The sequence below is a fragment of the Lampetra fluviatilis genome, chromosome 62, assembly GCF_964198595.1.
Source record: "Lampetra fluviatilis chromosome 62, kcLamFluv1.1, whole genome shotgun sequence".
Classification (NCBI taxonomy): Eukaryota; Metazoa; Chordata; class Hyperoartia; order Petromyzontiformes; family Petromyzontidae; genus Lampetra; species Lampetra fluviatilis.
The window spans coordinates 3,582,266-3,602,419 of NC_136336.1; the positions used below are offsets into that span (position 1 = coordinate 3,582,266).

Here is a 20,154-nt window from a genome sequence, read left to right on the forward strand (position 1 = left end):
ATCTGTAGAACATGAAGAACTAGTGGCATCTTCAGGAGATTATACAACTTGTAAAGCCATTCGCTGTGTTTTGTGTACATGCCGTACGTGTTTAGAATAGACAGGAATAGTTGGACTTAGGAACAAATTGACTTACGAACAGACTTGGAACCTAACTCATTTGTAAGTCCCTAAGACCACAGTGACGAATATTCAGTTGTAAGCCTTCTAGTCATTGTAACTTTACAATCTATGACGAAACCCAACAGGCAACCTCTGTTTAAATAGGGCAGGGCGAATGCAAATAGTCCTGGAGAAAAGACTGCTTGTAACTGGTCGGTGATCGAAGGATTGCCCCGAGGCGACAACCATCCCCTGTCTGGGTGGGGTTAGAATCGGCCAATTGGAAGCCAACATCTGTGTAGAAAATCAGACCCATGAATCTTCAGTACAGATTATCTTGAAAACACGTTCCTTCGGAGTGGGCAGGTCGGTTGAACAGTGCATTCGTGCGATCCGTGTCACGTGGCGCAAGCTGCGTGGGGTGGTGCGTCACGTGGTGCTGAGCCTGCCCGAAGCGCTCTATGAAATACAAATTGAAGGCGTGGCTATGCACGACAGACAAATAATCCCTGGTGGGCAGTGTGGAACTGTTCCTACCTGTATAAGATTGTCCTTAGGCTACTCTGCAGTGTAAAGCCAATTAGCCCTTTGATTAGATTTTTTTACTTTGCAATAGTTTCACTAAAACATTTTGAGTAGCTTCAAAAAGTGTCTGAATTTTAATGTTGTAGATGGGGCCCCCAACAACCCATATTAGACCCTAGCTGCCACTGGCAAAAGCACATGTTGACAAATATCCATTTTCAATGAGATTTTTAAGGCATTTTCTTTTACAAAATGCAAACAACCAAAGTCATGTTTTAGAAAATAAAATCGCACTATATTCCCATGCAGAAACAATGTACAGCCTTGGATGATAGAGACGCGGATAAATAATGTACACCTGGTTAACTTTGCACTCGCAATGTCCGCTTTCATGAGCGTTAAGGACCAGGTCGCAACTTTGGAGTAGCTCAAAGATAACATCTCTTCTGGTATGGAATACATGCATAGAATTGTCGGAAGCAATGTTTTGGCGATTCATACATGTTGGATGTCATGGGTTCACGTGTTTAGGTTGCCGTGTTGCTTTCACGATACGATGGCAATGTTCACGACACGGCAATTGTCACGAGATCACTTTTCCCAGACTTTGAAAATACATTTCCCACCTTTAAATGTTCTGCTTTTGTGCTTAGCACTTCCAGTCTGTCTCGAGATCACCATATTATTTGGCGACTGCGTTAGCCATGGTGCACAAATAACAATATACTCAACGGTCAATAAATGCATTTAAAAGGAAAAATATAAAGGTGATATTTCAGGCAATGGCTCTTCACAAGCCACGATCTCTGGCCTCTGTGCTGTGAAGGCCATTGCCTGAAACGTTACCTAATATAGTAAAACCTTGGATTGCAAGTAACTTGGACTGCAAGTATTTTGCAGGACGAACAAAAATTTTAAATGTTAATTTGATGAACGAGCGAGGTCTTGCAATACGAGTAGCACGTGCGTACGCTTTGTCTGCCGAGCGTCACGTGATCACAACTGATGTACGAGTGCTTTGGATTACAAACACGCTTCCGGAACGAATTATGCTCGCAATCCAAGGTTTTACTGTATATACTTTGATGGCCACTGTTGAGGAATGTTCAGTTGTCCTACGTCTGCTTATTCTAAGTTTACAATTATTTTTTACACTTAGACATTTTACACGACAATCAAATTAACTACAACAAAGGACATAAAACCTCAGTCAACTTTTGACCAAGTACTGACGTAAGGATTTGAACGAAACTCTTGAATTGCTATATTCACAAAATGTCAGAAAATAAACAACTATATAAACTATCTTTTACCAGGTAAGGCCCACTGAGCTATATAGCTCTTTTTAGAAGCAACCTGGCCACAAATGATAGCTCAACGAAGTGGCATGTGGAAATTTATAGCAGCCAAATGCTCAAACGCACGAATTCTAAATGTGGAGGGGAAAAAACAGGACCCAGAGAAAAATCCTCGCAACAACGGGGAGACATGCAAACTCCAAATATACAACAGGTCTCCAAGTCAGGATTGAACCCACGCCCTCCTGCATACCAGGAGAGGTAACTAACATCTCGTCAACGTGGCACCCCGTCAACATTTTTTTTAATGAAAGCAACTAGTGGATATTTTTGGAAAACAACCGATGCTATATTCGTCGGATCTTATTTCATGCGCGTCGTCAATCGCAGCAAACCCCAGCTCACGTGACTCCTCCAGCCACTCGAGGCTGCTATATTGACCACATCGTAGAAAGTAAAAACAAAATAAACCACTAATGAAATTGTGACCCATGAATTGCAGCAATTCACCAAAAAGCAAAAGAGAGAATCTACACAACCTCCCCCTCTGCCCTTCATTTTAAGCCGGGGGGGGGGGGTACCATGCCAGTTCCCCTTGCCACGTTTAAACTTGGCAGTGTTTGGAAGCGCACGTTTATTAGGCCGACCTCTCTGCATGCCACACTCAGCGCTCGTTTCTATTTCCATACTTTTAACACTGACGCATTTTTTTGTTTGGCCGTGTACTTATTCACCTATTTTTAGATTTGGCCAATTGAACCTTATGGCGGAACCCCGGGGGGTTCCATAAGCCCCCGCCTCGCATAAACTGCGTTGCAACATCGTTTTATGTCTGTTGAAGGCGAACGATACGGCAATCTATTCCTATCAAGAGCTCTACACGATGCGCTAATCAAAGTTTCAAAGTTTTGTTTCTTCTGCGCATTCGTCCTCGCTGCGCTTGGGACGACACGACAACAGAATGATCCACACCAGGTGTGTCGCGGCGTTTATGTGCGCGGTAGGATGGAGTCGCCCAAAATAAATAAATTAAGATTTTGACTTCCATTTATTCGGGACCCCGGGGGTTCCGTCATAAGGTTCAATTCCCTTTCAAAATAAAAAAAAATTGGCACAGGAGCAGCCGTACGAAACTCACGGACAGAGGTGGTGAACGCTCTCAAATGTCGTGCCTAGATATGTCGGCAGCCTGCTTGCTGTACTACCGCCTACGACGCAGGCATCTTCGCGATCCACCAAACACGCCCTCCTCCCTGTGACTCGCTGCGGCATGCACGCGCGCGATATCGAGCCTCGTCAATTACTGACACCAACTTATTTGACCAGGTAAGGTTCCCGCTGAGCTATGAAGCTTTTTCCAGAAGCGACCTGGCTATCACAAATGATAGCTCAACGAAGTGGGCTCATCATCATCATCACGTGGACATTTAGAGCAGCCCAAACACTCTTCAACGCGCGACGTCGATTTGAAATGCGGTGGGTTGGAAAAAAAAATGGAGGACCCGGAGCAACTATCCACACGACCACGGGGAGAACATTCACACTCCGAAATGGTACGGGCATCGTCGGGGTCGGGTACGAAGCCACGACCTCCTGCATAACAGGCGAGGGAGTTAACATCTCGCCACACTGTGTCGATTACAATCGTGAACCATGCGACCCCCCGCGGTCATCCTCGCTCGCCGGTTACAACTCGAACGCGGGGAAGCGGGAAGTGTCCGGTCTCAGCATGTCCACGAGGAAGTGAATGGTCCCAGCCATACCTGCAGTCAACAGGGGGGGGAGGAGAGGGGGGGAAGTGCAAACATTATTCTGCTGGCTCATCCACACAACGGTGAGGCACGTCCTGCGAGGCAGCGCTCGTTAATATACAGCGAGATTTGAAGCTTTCGTGACTGCGAGGATTCAAACTCTCAGGTTTTTCGGTAAAGTCACGTAGGTAAAAAATAAAAAGTAATATAATTTTCGATTTAAAGCTTTCGTGACTGCAGGGATTCATCTTCTTGGTTCTTTCGGTAAAGTCACGTAGAAGGGAAATAATAAAAATAAAACATAAAATAATTCTCACGACGTTTCGTTCACAACGCAAGCATCCGTCCTCAGGTGAATAACAGGTCAGCATTCAGATGCTGTCTTCCCGACAGACCTGTTCTTCACCTGAGGACGGCTGCTTGCGTTGTGGCCGAAACGTCGTGAGAATTATTTTATGTTTTATTTTTATTATTTTATTATTTCCCTTCTACGTGACTTTACCGAAAAAACCAAGAAGATAATATAAATTATTATTTTATTTCTATTATTATTTATATTATTTATTATTATTTTATTTATATTATATATGTATTATTCCTTTTTACCTACGTGACTTTACCGAAAAACCTAAGAGTATAATATACAGCTGCTGCGTGTGCAGCTGCTACACACGAGTGGCTGGATAATTGTTATTTTTTTTACCCTTTTATCTGGCAACAAAACTGACACCTTTTTATTACACGCTTTTATTTAACTCACTTTGTCTGTTGTATCCTCAAAAAAGAAATCTTGTAACTCAATTTTTACACACTTCCCAATGTGCTATCGACTGCAAACTTTGTATAGGGTTGTCATACTGATGACAACACGATATTATATCATACAAATGCAAAACATATATTAAAACAACTTTTTACACGCTTTTCTTTAACTTACTGTATGTGTTATCGTATACTAAAATCTTGTAACTCAATTTCAACCGTATTCCCAATGTCGTATCGACTGCAAACTTCGTATAGCTATGTCATACTGAAAACAATACTATATTATCATTAAAAAATATATATATTTTTTTAAACAATCTTTTTCACGGCTCTAATTGTCCACGCTCAACTGACGTTGGCCGTAAATCACCACGTGGTCCCTGACGTCACGGCAAGCCTCGGGGAGCCACGCCCAGGGGCGGGGGGTGTGGAAGGAGGGGAGGGGCGATGGGGGAAGGGGGCAGGGGTAGGGGCAGCTCGGACAGTACATTTCTTTAAAGCGTGGTTTTTAAAAAAAAGTATTTTTAAATATTTTATTTTACAACGAGTCATGATTGCATTGACCACAATACCTTGCGGTCGGAATGCAAACAAAAAACACAACTCTGATAATGGGGGTTCTTTGTGTTATACCTTCAAATAGTGAGAAGGGTCGATCTGGAATACGACATCCGTGCTTCCCATAATCCAAGCACCACTCCGCAAACTGAAAATCAAGAGTTAGAATCAGAATATTTACACTGCAGGAGGAATCATGAGCTATACAACTCGAGGGGCAGGGCCCATGACCGGTTCAGATAATCGTCACCGGTGTTGGCCGTGAGCGGGAATCGAACTCGGGTGGTCGCAGCACAGCGCACTCACCGCTCCCCACACACACAAGCGTACAAACAAAGATACAAAGATCCCCCGTGTAGCCTTAACAGACTGTAGGGGCAAGTGCTGTTAGCGAGCACCTATGAAGGCCGGAATGGCACACGAGGGGGGTGGGTGGCCAGCACCACGCCCGACCGCCTTTGTCTCCCCAGTGCCAATGTTTACACATCGCACCGGGTACTCATTTAAGGCTGAGTCGACCTAGGGGAGGCCCAGGACCGGTTCAGATAATCGTCACTGGTGTTAGCATTGAGCGGGAATCGAACCCGGGTTGCCAGGTTCATAGCGCGGCGCGCTAACCGCTACACCACCGCTCCCCACAAGCGTACACACATGCACACAGACATACGCAGAAAGAGACAAAGATCCTCCATATTATAGCAAGCGATGTTGGCATGCGCATATTTAGGCCGGCAAAGCAACGCGGTCGGCAAGGCATCGTGCCCGGTTGCCTTTGTCTCTCAAGTGATGATGTTTATTCACCACACTGGATACTAATTTGAGGCCGAGTCGACCCAGGGGAGGCCCAGGCCCGGTTCATATATTCGTCAACGATGTTGGTGATCGGACATTTGCCAGGTGCAGCTCCCAAAGCTCCCAAACTTTGGAACGCTTTGGCTTTGCCGATACGAACGATCAGAATCGTGACGCTATATTTAAGTCTGTCTTGAAATCTCGCCTCTTTAAAACTGACCTTTACCCCTGCCTAGTTCTAGTTGTTTACCTTGGTTCTGAGTTGGGTGGGTAAGTGAGCGGGTGGGTGAGTGGGTGAATGGGTGGGTGAGTGAGTAGATGAGTGAGTCGATGAGTAGGTGAGCGAGTGGTTGCGTGAGAGAGTGAGTGAGTAGATGAGTAGGTGAGTGAGTGGTTGCATGAGAGGGTGAGTGAGTGGGTAAACTGGCCTTTACCTCCCATTAGTTCTGGCCGTTTACCTTGGTTCTAAGTTGGGTGGGTAAGTGAGTGGGTGAATGGGTGAGTGAGTAGATGAGTGAGTAGATGAGTAGGTGAGTGAATGGTTGCGCGAGTGGGTGAGTAGATGAATAGGTGAGCGAGTGGATGCATGAGAGGGTGAGTGAGTGGGTGGGTGAATGAGTGGGTGAATGGGTGAGTGAGTAGATGAGTGAGTAGATGAGTAGGTGACTGAATGGTTGCGTGAGTGGGTGAGTGAGTAGATGAGTAGGTGAGTGAATGGTTGCATGAGTGGGTGAGTGAGTGAGTAGATGAGTAGGTGAGCGAGTGGTTGCGTAAGAGGGTGAGTGAGTGGGTAAACTGGCCTTTACCCCCCCCCACTAGTTCTAGCCGTTAACCCTCCAGGTTCTGCTTACTTCCTGGCTTTCCATACACGGTGGCGCATTGGTAGGCATCTACGGGTGGGAAATGCGCCACGTTACAAATGCAAAATTATCGTTACGAACTCGGTTCGGCGTGGTCGTAGCGCGCGCGGTGCACTCGCTAACCGACCACGGCACCGCCGAACACGCACGCGCGTGAGCAGGGGAGTGGGGGTGCCGCGGCGAGGAGGATCGCCGTGACGTACCCGGCACGCGCGGTACAGGTGCCCGTGCTCGCCCGTGGCGCGGTACAGCGCCAGGAAGGCGTAGGCGTTGCCCGCGACGCCGTGGCACAGGCCGTAGCCCTTGCGCAGGAGGCCGCGCTGCCACACCACCTCGCCGCACTCGAGCGCGTCGCGCAGGTACTTCTCTTCCCCAAACGCCTGCCGTGAGCGCGCACGCACACAGACACGGAGATCGCCGTCATCGCCGGCGGCAGGCTCCCACACGGGGTCGTAAACCAGCGGTGGCCATCCGCCGTCTCCCTGGGCCGCGCGCGGCTCTAATCCACGACACGTCAGAGGTCGCAACCGGGTACCCGATACCCGTACCCTACCCGATACCCGTACCCTACCCGATACCCGTACCCTACCCGATACCCGGCTACCCGTACCCGGCCGGGTACGGGTAGCCGTTTGCAACCCTGGTGCGGCCGGGTACGGGTACGGGTAGGCCGTGAGTCACTGGTGAGTAACCGTTTGTCACTCATTTCGGGTAGGGTACGGGTAAGGAACGGGTACCCGTACCCGGTCGGGTACGGGTCGCCGTTTGCGACCCTGATGCGGCCGGGTACGGGTAAGGAATCAAAACCCGTTTGCGACCTCTGCAACACGTACGATCACGGGAAGCAGAGAATGACGAGTGTCTAGCGTGCTCTGCCGAAAACCGTCTAGAAATATATACACATATATATACTGGTAGGAACCTCCTGGTTACACCAGCCCACAGGGGATTATTGTGTCCGTCGTGCAGGGAGGGGCTGGGTGGGGAGGGAAGGGCTGGGTGGGTAGGGGCTGGGTGGGGAGGGTGGGGAGGGGCTAATGGGGAGGGTGGGGAGGGGCTGGGTGGGGAGGGGCTGGGTGGGGAGGGGCTGGGTGGGGAGGGTGGGGAGGGGCTAATGGGGAGGGTGGGGAGGGGCTGGGTGGGGAGGGGCTGGGTGGGGAGGGTGGGGAGGGGCTGGGTGGGGAGGGTGAGGAGGGGCTGGGTGGGGAGGGTGGGGAGGGGCTGGGTGGGGAGGGTGGGGAGGGTGGGGCAGGGTGGGGAGGGGCTGGGTGGGGAGGGCTGGGTGGGGAGGGGCTGGGTGGGGAGGGGCTGGTCACCCCGTGGTGCCCTTATAAAGCTCAACGTTTAACCTACTCACGCCGGCTTGTGCCCGCCCTCACAGTCGGTCATATTTGCGGAATACACCACACCGCCGTTGACCCTGGCCATTGACCGAGCAACCCAACGTTCCTACCAGCTCCCTCCGCAGGAATGTGTTACAGGGACTCCTCTACTTACGAACGAGTAAGTTTCCAGAGGTCTGTTCGTAAGTCGATTTGTTCGTACGTCCAACTTTACTGCTGTCGATTCCAAACACGTTGTACGGCGTGCACACTAAACACGGGGAATGGTTTTAAAAGTTGTACTATCTCCTGTACATGTAGATGCCACTGGTTCCTCATGTTTTGCATATGTAGATGCCACCACCACCATCCATCGCGTGGCGGTTGAACTCATGGCTCGGTCCGAACAGGCGACTGGACGTACGGACAGGTCTGTTCGTATCTCTGAAAGTTCGTAAGTCGATTGTTCGTAACTCGAGGAGTCCATGTAGGTACACACTTTGCTCTTTGCAGAACTCATCGGTAATTTTGTAGCTCTTGGCCTGTTACACGTTGGCCACTGCTGGTGTTCACAAATGCAATCTCCAGCTCTTATCGCCATCTCTCTTATTGGGCTCTCTCTCTGTGTGTGACGTGCAGAAGGTCGCGCGCGCTTGCCGCTCACCCGGTGCGCCTGCAGGAGCGTGTGCACCACGCCCGGCGCGCCGTGGCACCAGTGCACCAGGCGGTCGGACTCGTTGCTGAGCGACGACGGGAAGTTCCCCGAGCGGAAGCGCTTGCGCCGCACGTAGTCCACGCTGGGCTTCACCAGCTCCACCGTCGCCTCCTTGTTCATGCCGGCGCCCGGCTGCCGAAGCCGGCGCATTCACACCGCGGGGGGGGGGGGGGGGGAGCGGAAACCGTCGTCACCACATACTTCAAGTCATCCTCGCGGATAAAAAAAAATGTTACTGGTAGGAACCTCCTGGTTACACCAGCCCACTGGGGAGTATTGTGTCCGTCCGTCCGACGTGCATCCAAAAATGGGAGGGGTGGGGCTGGGTGGAGAGGGGAGGGTGGGGAGGGGCTGGGTGGAGAGGGGAGGGTGGGGAGGGGCTGAGTGAGGAGGGTGGGGCTGGGTGGGGAGGGGAGGGTGGGGAGGGGTTGGGTGGGGAGGGGCTGGGTAGGGAGGGTGGGGCTGGGTGGGGGGTGGGAGGGGTGGGGCTGGGTGGGGAGGGGCTGGGTGAGGAGGGTGGGGCTGGGTGGGGAGGGGAGGGTGGGGAGGGGTTGGGTGGGGAGGGTGGGGAGGGGCTGGGTAGGGAGGGTGGGGCTGGGTGGGGGGTGGGAGGGGTGGGGCTGGGTGGGGAGGGGCTGGTCACCCCGTGGTGCCCTTATAAAACTCAACGTTTAACCTAATCACGCCAGCTTGTGCAGAATACACCACGCTGCCGTTGACCCTGGCCATTGACCGAGCAACCCAACGTTCCTACCAGCTCCCTCCGCAGGAATGTGTTCACCGCTCAGCTGTGAAGTCTCACCATCTAACAAAGGCGTTCTCTTACGGTGCAAAAGAAGTTCAGCACACACATACGCCAGGCAACACACAACGTCGGCACACAAGCGTTGCGACCCTCCCTTCTCGTGGGGCGCCAAGGAGGAGGTGATGCCATACCCCGGCTCGCCAGGAGAAGGCGGTATGGCAAAGACGTGGACCTCATCTTTGAGGGATCGAGCGTCGACCCCTCTCCGAGAGCGAGGAGCGAACGGCGTGCGGCGACGGAGGCGCAGCGTTACGAGCCGAAATCATCCACGACCGGCTAAGCCGCGTCTGCGTACACATGCATCTTGGCAAGTTCGAAGCTTTCGCGTTCGTTTTAGAATTCCACATGCCAAGAGAGGTCTCATTCACAAGGGTGAGTCGGGGGTCACTGAAACGATGAAAGCAAAAAGCAAAGTACAGCAATGAAGTAAATACCAAAAACACTTGAAGATACCATCTGCACCCCACCGCGTAAGACAATAACACCTGTGATGCACGACAGTCATCCGATACAAGTGCTATCCAGGCGCAATTCTGTGGTGTGGTGATGCATGGTGTGGGGATGTGTGGTACATGGTGTGGTGATAAGAAGTACACGATGCATGGTACATGGTGTGGTGATGTGTGGTACACGGTAAGGTGATGTGTGGTACACGGTGTGGTGATGCGTGGTACACAGTAAGGTGATGCGTGGCACACGGTGTGGTGATGTGTGGTACACGGTAAGGTGATGTGTGGTACACGGTGTGGTGATGCGTGGTACACGGTGTGGTGATGGATAGTACAAAGTGTGGTGATATGCATGGTCCACAGCGCTGTGATGCATGGTACACGGTGTGGTGATGTGTGGTACACGGTGTGGTGATACATGGTATGGTGATGTATGGTACACGGTGAGGTGATGTGTGGTACACGGTGAGGTGATGTGTGGTACACGGTGAGGTGATGCGTGGTACACGGTGTGGTGATATATGGTATGGTGATGTGTGGTACACGGCGTGGTGATGCATGGAACACAGTGTGGTGACGCGCGTGACAACACGGCGTGGCGACGCGCCTGGCGCGGAGTGCACGCACGCACCTGCATGAGCATGTAGTAGATGCCGGCGAGACCGTGGGCCGCCCCCACGTACTGCTTGCCGTGCCACTGGTAGAGCAGGGGACATCGCTCAGCCCTGCGCTCCGTGCCTGCCAGGGCCTTGCCCGACTCCACCAGCGCCGAGCGCACCTACGCGCAGGCACCAAGACAAAGGTCCCCCGTGTGGCCTCCAACGGGGCTCTAGGGGCACATGCGCTGGTAGCGGCGAGCACCTACGATAGGCCAACGCGGCTCTACCCGGCGAATGACGTTTGCACACCGCGCCGGGTGCTCATTTGAGGTCGAGCCGACCTAAAGGTGGCCCAGGGACTGCTTCGGATATACATCGCCAATATTGGCCATGGAAGGTGACGGGGGGGGGGGGGCGGAATCGAACTCGGGTCGCCGGGTTCGTAGCGCGGCGCGCTAACCACTGCGGTACCGCTAGCCACCACACACACACACGAGGACAGGTCAAACGCACGCAGAAACACACACACCTGACACGCGTGGACACACATGTGTAGTGACATCGCGGGATGTCACCGTGTCGTGCCGGCCCTAGAGAGGGTGTGGGTGTAGAGGGGCTCGGTCAGCGCTGATTGACAGCGCTGGATGGCACCACGCTTGGCGTGCAGTACCAGCCCTACAGGACAGGGTATGGGATTGCCGGCCGTAGGAATGAGGTTCTTAGAGGCCGTGGCACTCTGGTTGATCCGATAGGACACGTGACTGGTTAATTCTACAAAGGGGGGCTAGGGGTGGTCACGTGGTCGGGGTCCAGATCCTGCTCGAGGCTTCTGGAAGGTGGGCGTGGCCAAGGGCGGAGCCGGCCACGCCGCAGGGAATAGAAGCCGGGTCCCCCAGAGGGGCCGGCGTTGTTGTTTATCCTGAAGAAACCTTCGTCTACGTTCTACGTCCTGCCGAGTCTCCAACACGTGGACCTGGATCCGAGCTGTGGTCCCGGTCCGTAGTAGCAGTTACGATGTAATTAGTGTAGTTAACCTGGTGGTCACCGCCTGGCTAACTACACCAGTTATGTTGTAATTAGTGTAGTTAGCCTGGTGGTCACCACCTGTCTAACTACACCAGTTATGTTGTAATTAGTGTAGTTAGCCTGGTGGTCACCACCTGTCTAACTACACCAGTTATGTTGTAATTAGTGTAGTTAGCCTGGTGGTCACCACCTGTCTAACTACACCAGTTATGTTGTAATTAGTGTAGTTAGCCTGGTGGTCACCACCTGTCTAACTACACCAGTTATGTTGTAATTAGTGTAGTTAGCCTGGTGGTCACCACCATCGCTTGTTATTCTGTTAAAGAGACAGTTACCCCGTGTGTTGGTGTTAAATACATGTGTTGCCTCCCAAGAGTACGTCTGCGACTCAGTTGAACTCACTACACACACACCAGACCCTTGCTACGCCTGCGACACTGCGCTTGTTGTACCGACGCACTCCCTCACCTCTGCTCAGAGTCAGAGAATAGGGTTCACGAGGACGTGGGCTCCACCTCGTCGTTCCAATGCACAAGAGAGACTGGCAGGGCGGGGTGGAGTTCAAGACGAGGTGAAGCAAGGGTGGATGAGGGGATTCACCTCGTAGAGTCGGGGAAGGGACTTCACACGATAAGGTGGAGGAAGCGTAGAAGTGGGCCCCACCTCCTCGTTACAATGCTCAGAGAGACGGGCAGGTGGCAGAGGTCGCAACCGGGTACCCGATACCCGTACCCTACCCGATACCCGGCTACCCGTACCCAGCCGGGTACGGGTACGGGTACCCGTTTGAGACCCTGGTGCGGCTGGGTACGGGTACGGGTAGACCGTGAGTCACTGGTGAGTCACCGTTTGTCACTCATTTCCCAACGTCTTGTCTCTTCTCACAATTCAAGTTCCTAGAATCAACCCACCTGCGCCTGCAACATGGCTTCATCCCAGAGGTCGCAATCAGGTACCCGATACCCGTACCCTACCCGTACCCGGCCGGGTACGGGTAGGGTACGGGTACGCCGGGTATGGATACGGGTACCCGTTTGCGACCCTGGTGCGGCCGGGTACGGGTAAGGAATCAAAACCCGTTTGCGACCTCTGGCAGGTGGAAGGAGCTCGAGACGAAGTGGTGGAGCAACGGTGGACGTGGGCCACACCTCGTCGTCACAATGCTCAGAATCAGAGAAGAAGGTTCACGATGAGGTGAAGGGAGCGTGGAATTGGTCCCCCCACCTCGTCGTCACAATGCTCAGAGAGACGGGCAGGAGGAGGGGGCTCGAGACGAGGTGGCGGAGCAAGGGGGGCGGAGAGGTGCGTGCACGCGACAATGTGGACAGCACCTCGTCGATGACCCCGGCGGGGACGGCCTCTTCCCCGAGCTCGGCGCGCACGTAGAGCAGCGCGAAGAGGAAGCCCGCGCGGCCGTAGAGCACCTCGTCCGGGACATCCGACTCTAGCGCCACCACCGAGCTCTTCAGCTCCAGGAGCCTTGCTCGTCGCAGCAGTAGCAGCGTCAGTAACAGCGTCAGTAACAGCAGTAACCATCAGTGAGAACAACAGCTGTAACAGCAGCAGCAACCATCAGAATAAGCAGCAGCTGTAACATCAGTAAGAGGAGCAGCAGTAAAAGTATCTGTAACAGCAGCAGCACAGCCTTTAAAGTGCTGTTAGCGAGTAGCACCTATGAAGGCCGGCACGGTGCATGAAGGCGTGGGTGGTCAGCACCACACTCAGCCGCTTTTGTCTCCCCAGTGGCGATGTTTACACACCGCACCAGGTATTAATTGGAGGCTGAGTCAACCTAGGGGAGGCCCGGGACTGGTTCAGATAATCGTCACTGGTGGTGGATATGAGCGGGAATCGAACTCGGGTGGCTGGGTTCGAAGCGCAGCGCGTTAACCGCTGCAGCACCGCCGCTCCCCACGCACGCGAGCGCGCGCACGCATGCACACTGATGCACGCACACTGATGCACGCACACACACATGCACGCGCACCACTCACTGGAGCACACACACACACACACACGCGTGACGCGCATGCCACTCACTGGCGCACGCACTCCCGGCTGTCGTCGGCGTTGTCGAGCTTGTGGTGCACGACGGCGCCGAGCGCCAGCGGCCCCGCGTCGCCGCACAGGAAGGAGACGCGGCGGCCCGAGAGGCCGCGCAGCGAGCGCTTGGCGTGGTCCAGCGCTCGCTGCAGCTGCGCCGGCTCCCCCTGCACACGGTGCAGCTGCACGTACAGGAGGCCGATGCCTGCACACGTGCGTACACAAAGACAAAGATCCCCCGTGTGGCCTTCATCAAACCGTTGGGGGCAAGTGCTGTTCGCGAGTAGCAGCACCTATGAAGGCCGGCACAGCACACGAGGGGGGTGGGTGGCCAGCACCATGCCCGATCGCCTTTGTCTCCCCGGTGACAACGTTTAAACACCGCGCCAGGTACTTATTTGAGGCTGAGTCGACCTAGGGGAGGCCTGGGACCAATTTCGATAAACACACACACAGGACGACTCACACTACAATACACACCGCCAACACAAACACAGATGAGTGCGGGAGAGTGAGCGGGAGGGTGAGTGAGCGGGAGGGTGAGTGGGCGAGTGAGCGGGAGAGCGAGTGAGCGAGAGCGAGTGGGTGAGCGAGACAGCGAGTGGGCGAGTGAGCGGGAGAGCGGGTGAGTAGGAGTGCGAGTGGGTGAGCGGGAGAGCGAGCGAGCGGGAAAGCGAGTGGGTGAACGAGAGAGCGAGCCAGCGGAAGAGCGAGTGGGCAAGTAACCGGCAGCGCGAGTGAGCAGGGCAGAGAGTGAGCTGGAGAGCGAGCGGACCATCCACCTCACCCGTCCACCCTGTGTAGCCCGAGTAGTCGTGGGGGTCAGCCGTCTTCAGCCCCTCCTCCATCTGTGCCACCAGGTCATGGATCTTCGCAGTCAGGCGTCTCTCGAACGCCGCACTGATCTGCCTCGACGGACGCAAGAGATGCGATCACAGCTATCGCTACCTCCCGGGCAAGGCGTTTGCTGTCCCCGAAGACCGCACGGACACCATCTAGCCATGTGTGGTGGCTGCTGCCAGAAATGTACACGTGATGATAAGCCACGTGGGTTCGATCCCAACCCTGACGCCTGTATATTTGGAGTTTGCGTGTACTCCCCGTGGTCGTGTGGATGATTTAACGTGCATTTAGACTATCTGGCTGCTATACATTTCCACGTGACAAGCCACTTCGTTGAGCTATCGTTAATGGCCAGGTCGCTTCTGAAAAAGAGAGCTCAGTGGGCCTTACTTGGTAAAATAAAAAATTGTTTATAGGTTTATCCACAAGACAACTGCGGTTGACTTCCCCACAAAGTGGTACCAATTTATCGACCCCGGAGGTAGGGATGATGGGTCGAATGGCGAGCTGTTCGCTCTGCCAGTCACGCTTCTGAAAAAATAAAAATAGTTTAAGTAGATGTTTTTTTGTGATTTGCTTACCTTTCCTATACTTTGCACTCCTATCGTGTTTTTGTATTGTTTTGTTCGTCGGATTCTTCCAGCATCAAGAAAGATTCCGATTCATCTTCTTGGTTCTTTCGGTAAAGTCACGTAGAAGGCAAGTAATAAAATAATAAAAACAAAACATAATAAAATAATATATTATTTAATTATGTTTTGTTTTTATTATTTTTTTAATTATTTTATTACTTTCCTTCTACGTGACTTTACCGAAAGAACCAAGAAGATGAATCCCTGCAGTCACGAAAGCTTTAAATCGAAAAAAGATTCCGATTCTGTCGGTGAATCGCGTACATATGACAAACTCGTCGTGTTACGCGGCGTGGTGCCGGAGATGGCCGCAGGGCAAGTTGTGCGAGAGAACCCGTCTGTTCGGACCTTTTTAAGGGTTGTGCCCTCATATGTGTGGTGGGTTTTCTCTCGAAGCTCCGGTTTCCTCCAAACCAATGCAAAACACGTGTTTGAATGTAAAGCAGTACGAAGCCTCATTCGTGCTTGCAAAGCACTGTGGGCTAACTAACATAACGTTCAATCTTGACTTGAAGCTTTCGTGACTGCAGGAATCCATACACTTTGGTTCTTTATACCTACGTGGCTTTACCGAAAGAACCAAAGAGTAACATAACGTTCAATCTTGACTTGAAGCTTTTGTGACTGCAGGAATCCATACTCGTTGGTTCTTCATACCTACGTGGCGTTACCGAAAGAACCAAAGCGTAACATGACGTTACATTACAGGTAGTCCCCGAGTTACGACGGTCCGACTTACGAAATTTCGATCTTACGATGACGATAGCGATACGACAAAATTGTAAAAATATTTTACATTTCGCGCGGCAGGCAAACGCAGCAGCGTACGAGGTACGATACTGAAACTTGATCATCGCCATCCTACTCTTCCGACAACGAAGTTAATGTAGCCATCAGCAACCTAACATCGTTCAAGTGTGCAGACGACGGACAGAATCTTGGTGAGTTCAGTACAATATGATACGTTACGATACGTTCAATGCATGTATGATACGTAGCTTTAGCGATTTCATTTTAGGGTTACCACGATACGATACGTTCAATGCATGTTGAAAGTTTTTAATGCAGATAGGATTGTTTCCTGAAAAAACTGTCTATTAAATTGCAGTTCATATATGTAGGCTAAGAATTTACCTTGTTTTTTACTTTACATTTTACTGTGCAATACAGTATTGTAATTAATAAATACAGTATATAGTTTATACAGCACGGTACTGTAAATTTCTTTGTTTTGCTAAATTATCACCATTCTTTAAGACTCCTGGGTAGGCTAGGCCATCTTCGACTTACGATATTTTCGACTTACAATGGGGTAGTCGTAACGCATCTCCATCGTATTTGCATTGATAGAGGGCTGGGAATCACGTTACATTAAATGCTTGTGAGATCCACCCAGGTGACGCTGCTGTCAACTTTCTCGCTCTGGGTTAATTTTCTATTCGGGTATCCGTTAAGACCATCGTCTCTATCGGGGGGGGGGATAAAATTAACCCGTAAAAACAAAGTCTTTCACTATAAATCCTTTATATGCGTGGCATCGGGGCGGCTAGAGTCCTCTCGTCCTCTGGCTTGAGATGGCTGCCACCTATGGGTCAGATGATTGTGTGCCAGCATTAACCAATTGGTAAATTAATATTTAAAAAATTTTCCCTAAACAGTGTAAAATTTTGGAAAAAAATTTTCACGAAAATTCATTGTCACGCACAACGAGTCTGTGTGCAAAATGTCAGCTCGATTGGATCACGGGAAGTGGGTTAAAAAACGACCGAAAGATTTGCACGGTCCTAAGCAAGCAAGCAAGTGAACTTATTATAAAGGATTTAAAAATTGGTACTACGTTGTAGGAGTTCAGAGTCGCCATCCTCCCGAGAGACTGGCAGCTGCCGTGAAAATGTAGAGACACTCCAAATTTAGTTCTTGCAAAAACACGCGGCATCGTCTGTGTTAAAAAAAAAGATAAAGATCCCCCGTATAGCCTGTAACAGACTGTTAGGGTAAGTGCTGTTAGCGAGCACCTACGAAAGCCGGCAAGGCACACGAAGGGGTGGGTAGCCAGAACCATGTAAATGCGTCATTAATTCAATAAAAGATGTTTAAAGTCTCGATTTAAAGCTTTCGTGACTGCAGGGATTTATCTTCTTGGTTCTTTCGGTAAAGTCACGTAGAAGGAAAATAATAACATAATAAAAGTAAAACATAATAAAATAATATAATATTTGCTAATGTTTTAATTTTATGATTTTATGATTTTCCTTCTATAATATAATATTTTATTATGTTGTATTTTTATTATTTTATTATTTCCTTCTACGTGACTTCACCGAAAGAACCAAGAAGATTAATAGTTTTAAGTAAGGTTCATTTTAAAAAAAAGCAATAAGAAATGCAAAGTTATTTTTTTTGGGGCAAATGAATTAGGGGGGGGGGGGGGAGTCACAAGACATCTGGACCAACCCCTCCTGCATAGAGTACTGTACAAAGAACATCACACGCACTGTACAATTTAAGCTTCACATTAACCTCAGCCGTAATGGATCCACTGCTGGATGAAGGCCCGTCCCGACCGTCTTGGAGTAATTATAATCCACCGCTGATTTAATCGCTCCATCTCCACGGCGGACGTCCCGCTTCGAGGTCTAGTTCCGTATATGCTGCACTCTAAATCGCCATACGTGCACAGAATGTAACATTTAATGTAAGTATACCAAAGGAATATGTTGTTATTTATCGCTAAAGGGGAAAGACATCTCGTCCCAGGCGCGGGTCCTGCCCGAAGGAGACGGAGCGATGGGGAACGTTGCCTCTGCGGGATCGCCAAAGACGGGGCAGGCGTTGAGGCCTTCACATCCAGCAGTGGATTGACCATGGCCGGCGATGATGATGATGATGCTAATAATGATAATAACGATGATTAACAACGGTGCAGTGTGCTCATGCGTTTTTTTGTATAATATACGGCGTAAGAATAGAGCAAATCGGACGTGATTTGCAGGATTCACCTCACACGACTGCTGATAAATAGATATATATTATGAAGCAAATATGAAAGCAATCATGCGTACGGAGTATGGAGTGTGTGCATTTGGCGTGGTTCGAAAGCAAACACAATATGGGGAATGCATCGAATGTTTATCAACACGACGCGGGGCCTACACAGCCACCGACCCTCGGATAGACGCCCCTGCCGGGAATGGCGCGCCTCTCCCGGCTGCCGATCGTGGCCGCGCACCCCCGCCCCCCACCCCGATTCAACAACACCAACACCAAACTCCAGATTTAATGTATCAAACAACACACAAACAACAACAACAACAACGGTACCTTCCCCGAAGCGTCGAATAAATCCTCGGGCGGTTGTGCCGAGTTATATTCTGCGTAGGGGTTCGGGAAATGCCTCTCCTCCATCTCGTCCGCGTCCGACTTAAAGCGTTTCGACATGGCCTCTCCCATCACCAATGTGTCAACCACACACACTTACGCAATATCTACCCTCTTAATATTATAGCAACAACAGCATCACAAACTAAGTGTGCACCGTTGGTTAAAATAAAAGCAAAAATCTGCAATTGTACGCTGAGGTAAATGTCGCCCGTGTGTTTGCTGCCCAAACGATAACGGTTGCTTGGCAATGCGGTGATGAGCGGATCGATGGATTTAATGACAGCAGCGATGTGTAATGTTTGTGCCGTGTTTGTGGTGTTGTTGTTGTTGTGCGTGTTGTCTCTACGCACTGTGAGAGCGGCTTTTAGCGGTCACCGTTCACTGCCACCAAACGCCGGCCACGAATTACAGGCAGTCCTCGAATTACGACGGAGATGCGTTACGACGACCCCATCGTAAGTCTAAAATATCGTAAGTCGAAAATTGCGTAAGCCGAAAATATCGTAAGTCGAAAATATCGTAAGTCGGAAATATCGTAAGTCAAAAATTGCCTAAGTCGAAAATAGCGTAAGTCGAAGATGGCCTAGCCTACCCAGGAGTCTTAACGAATAGTGATAATTTAGCAAAACAGAGCAATTTACAGTACCGTGCTGTATAAACTATATACTGTATGTATTTATTAATTACAATACTGTATTGCACAGTAAAATGTAAAGTAAAAAAAAACCAAGGTAAATTCTTAGCCTACCTATATGAACTGCAATTTAATAGAAAGTTTTTTTCAGGAAACAATCATATCTGCTATAAAAAAAAAACGTTTAACATGCATTGAACGTATCGTAGCGTATCATATTGTACTGTACTCACCAAGATCGTAAGATCGAAATATCGTAAGTCGGACCATCGTAACTCGGGGACTACCTGTATTTCAGTTTTTCAGTTTAATTTATTTGGTGTAGCCCTGTGAGCCATTCGGCTCTTGAATGGGGTGCAACGGCAACAAACAAAAAACAAAAACTTGAACAAGAAAACATCTTAAAGTGAACTATGTGACTAAGCGCAAACAGAAAATCCATGAAAACACAGCAAAATATTGCAGAAAAAGCACCGTACACCAACGCTGTGTGCAAAAATCCCAGTGGGATGCAAGTCAAACAACAACAACAACCACAAGACAACTTAGGTTAAAGCCATCAGTCTAACTCCGTACTACAACAAACAAATTATCTCGAAGCGCCCCCCCCCCGGGCCTCCACCCCTAGGTGGACTCAGCCTCAAACGAGTACCCGGTGCGATGTGTCAGTTTCGCCACTTGGGGAGACAAAGGCGGCCGGGCGTGGTGCTGGCCCCCCACTCCGTCACGTGCCGTTCCGATATTCACAGGTGCCTTAATCGTCGACAGCACTCGGGGTCTTTGGGGCCGTCCATAAATGACTTCACGCGATTTTGGACTATTTTTGACCCCCCCCCCCTCGTCACGCGGCGTCACAAAAAGTCAGACCCCCCTCAAATATGACGTCACAAAGCTCTGCCCCCCCCCTCCCCAAAAAAAATAAACATGCTTCAAATCGCTTTAAACTATTGTCATTGTAGTGCGTATTTAATGTGGCGCTGCGCTCTGATGTTGTAGGAGAAAACATTTATTAAAAAGTCTATTTAATTAAGCAGAACGTGTTGTCTATATTTAT

The 20,154-nt window shown here is 50.6% G+C and overlaps 1 protein-coding gene across 1 annotated transcript; it reads right to left on the reverse strand.

Moving 5' to 3' along the window:
* Positions 1 to 145: 145 nt before the first annotated feature.
* Positions 146 to 18,848, reverse strand: LANCL2 (LanC like glutathione S-transferase 2). Its single transcript, XM_078881739.1, has 9 exons — positions 18,407 to 18,848; positions 14,398 to 14,515; positions 13,608 to 13,815; positions 12,899 to 13,046; positions 10,574 to 10,720; positions 8,638 to 8,820; positions 6,855 to 7,031; positions 5,075 to 5,147; positions 146 to 3,688 (listed from the first exon to the last, which is right to left on the reverse strand). Exons 1-9 carry the CDS (start codon positions 18,533 to 18,535, stop codon positions 3,612 to 3,614), a joined length of 1,260 nt encoding a protein of 419 aa, XP_078737865.1. The 5' UTR covers positions 18,536 to 18,848; the 3' UTR covers positions 146 to 3,611.
* Between the last annotated feature and the right edge of the window lie 1,306 nt (positions 18,849 to 20,154).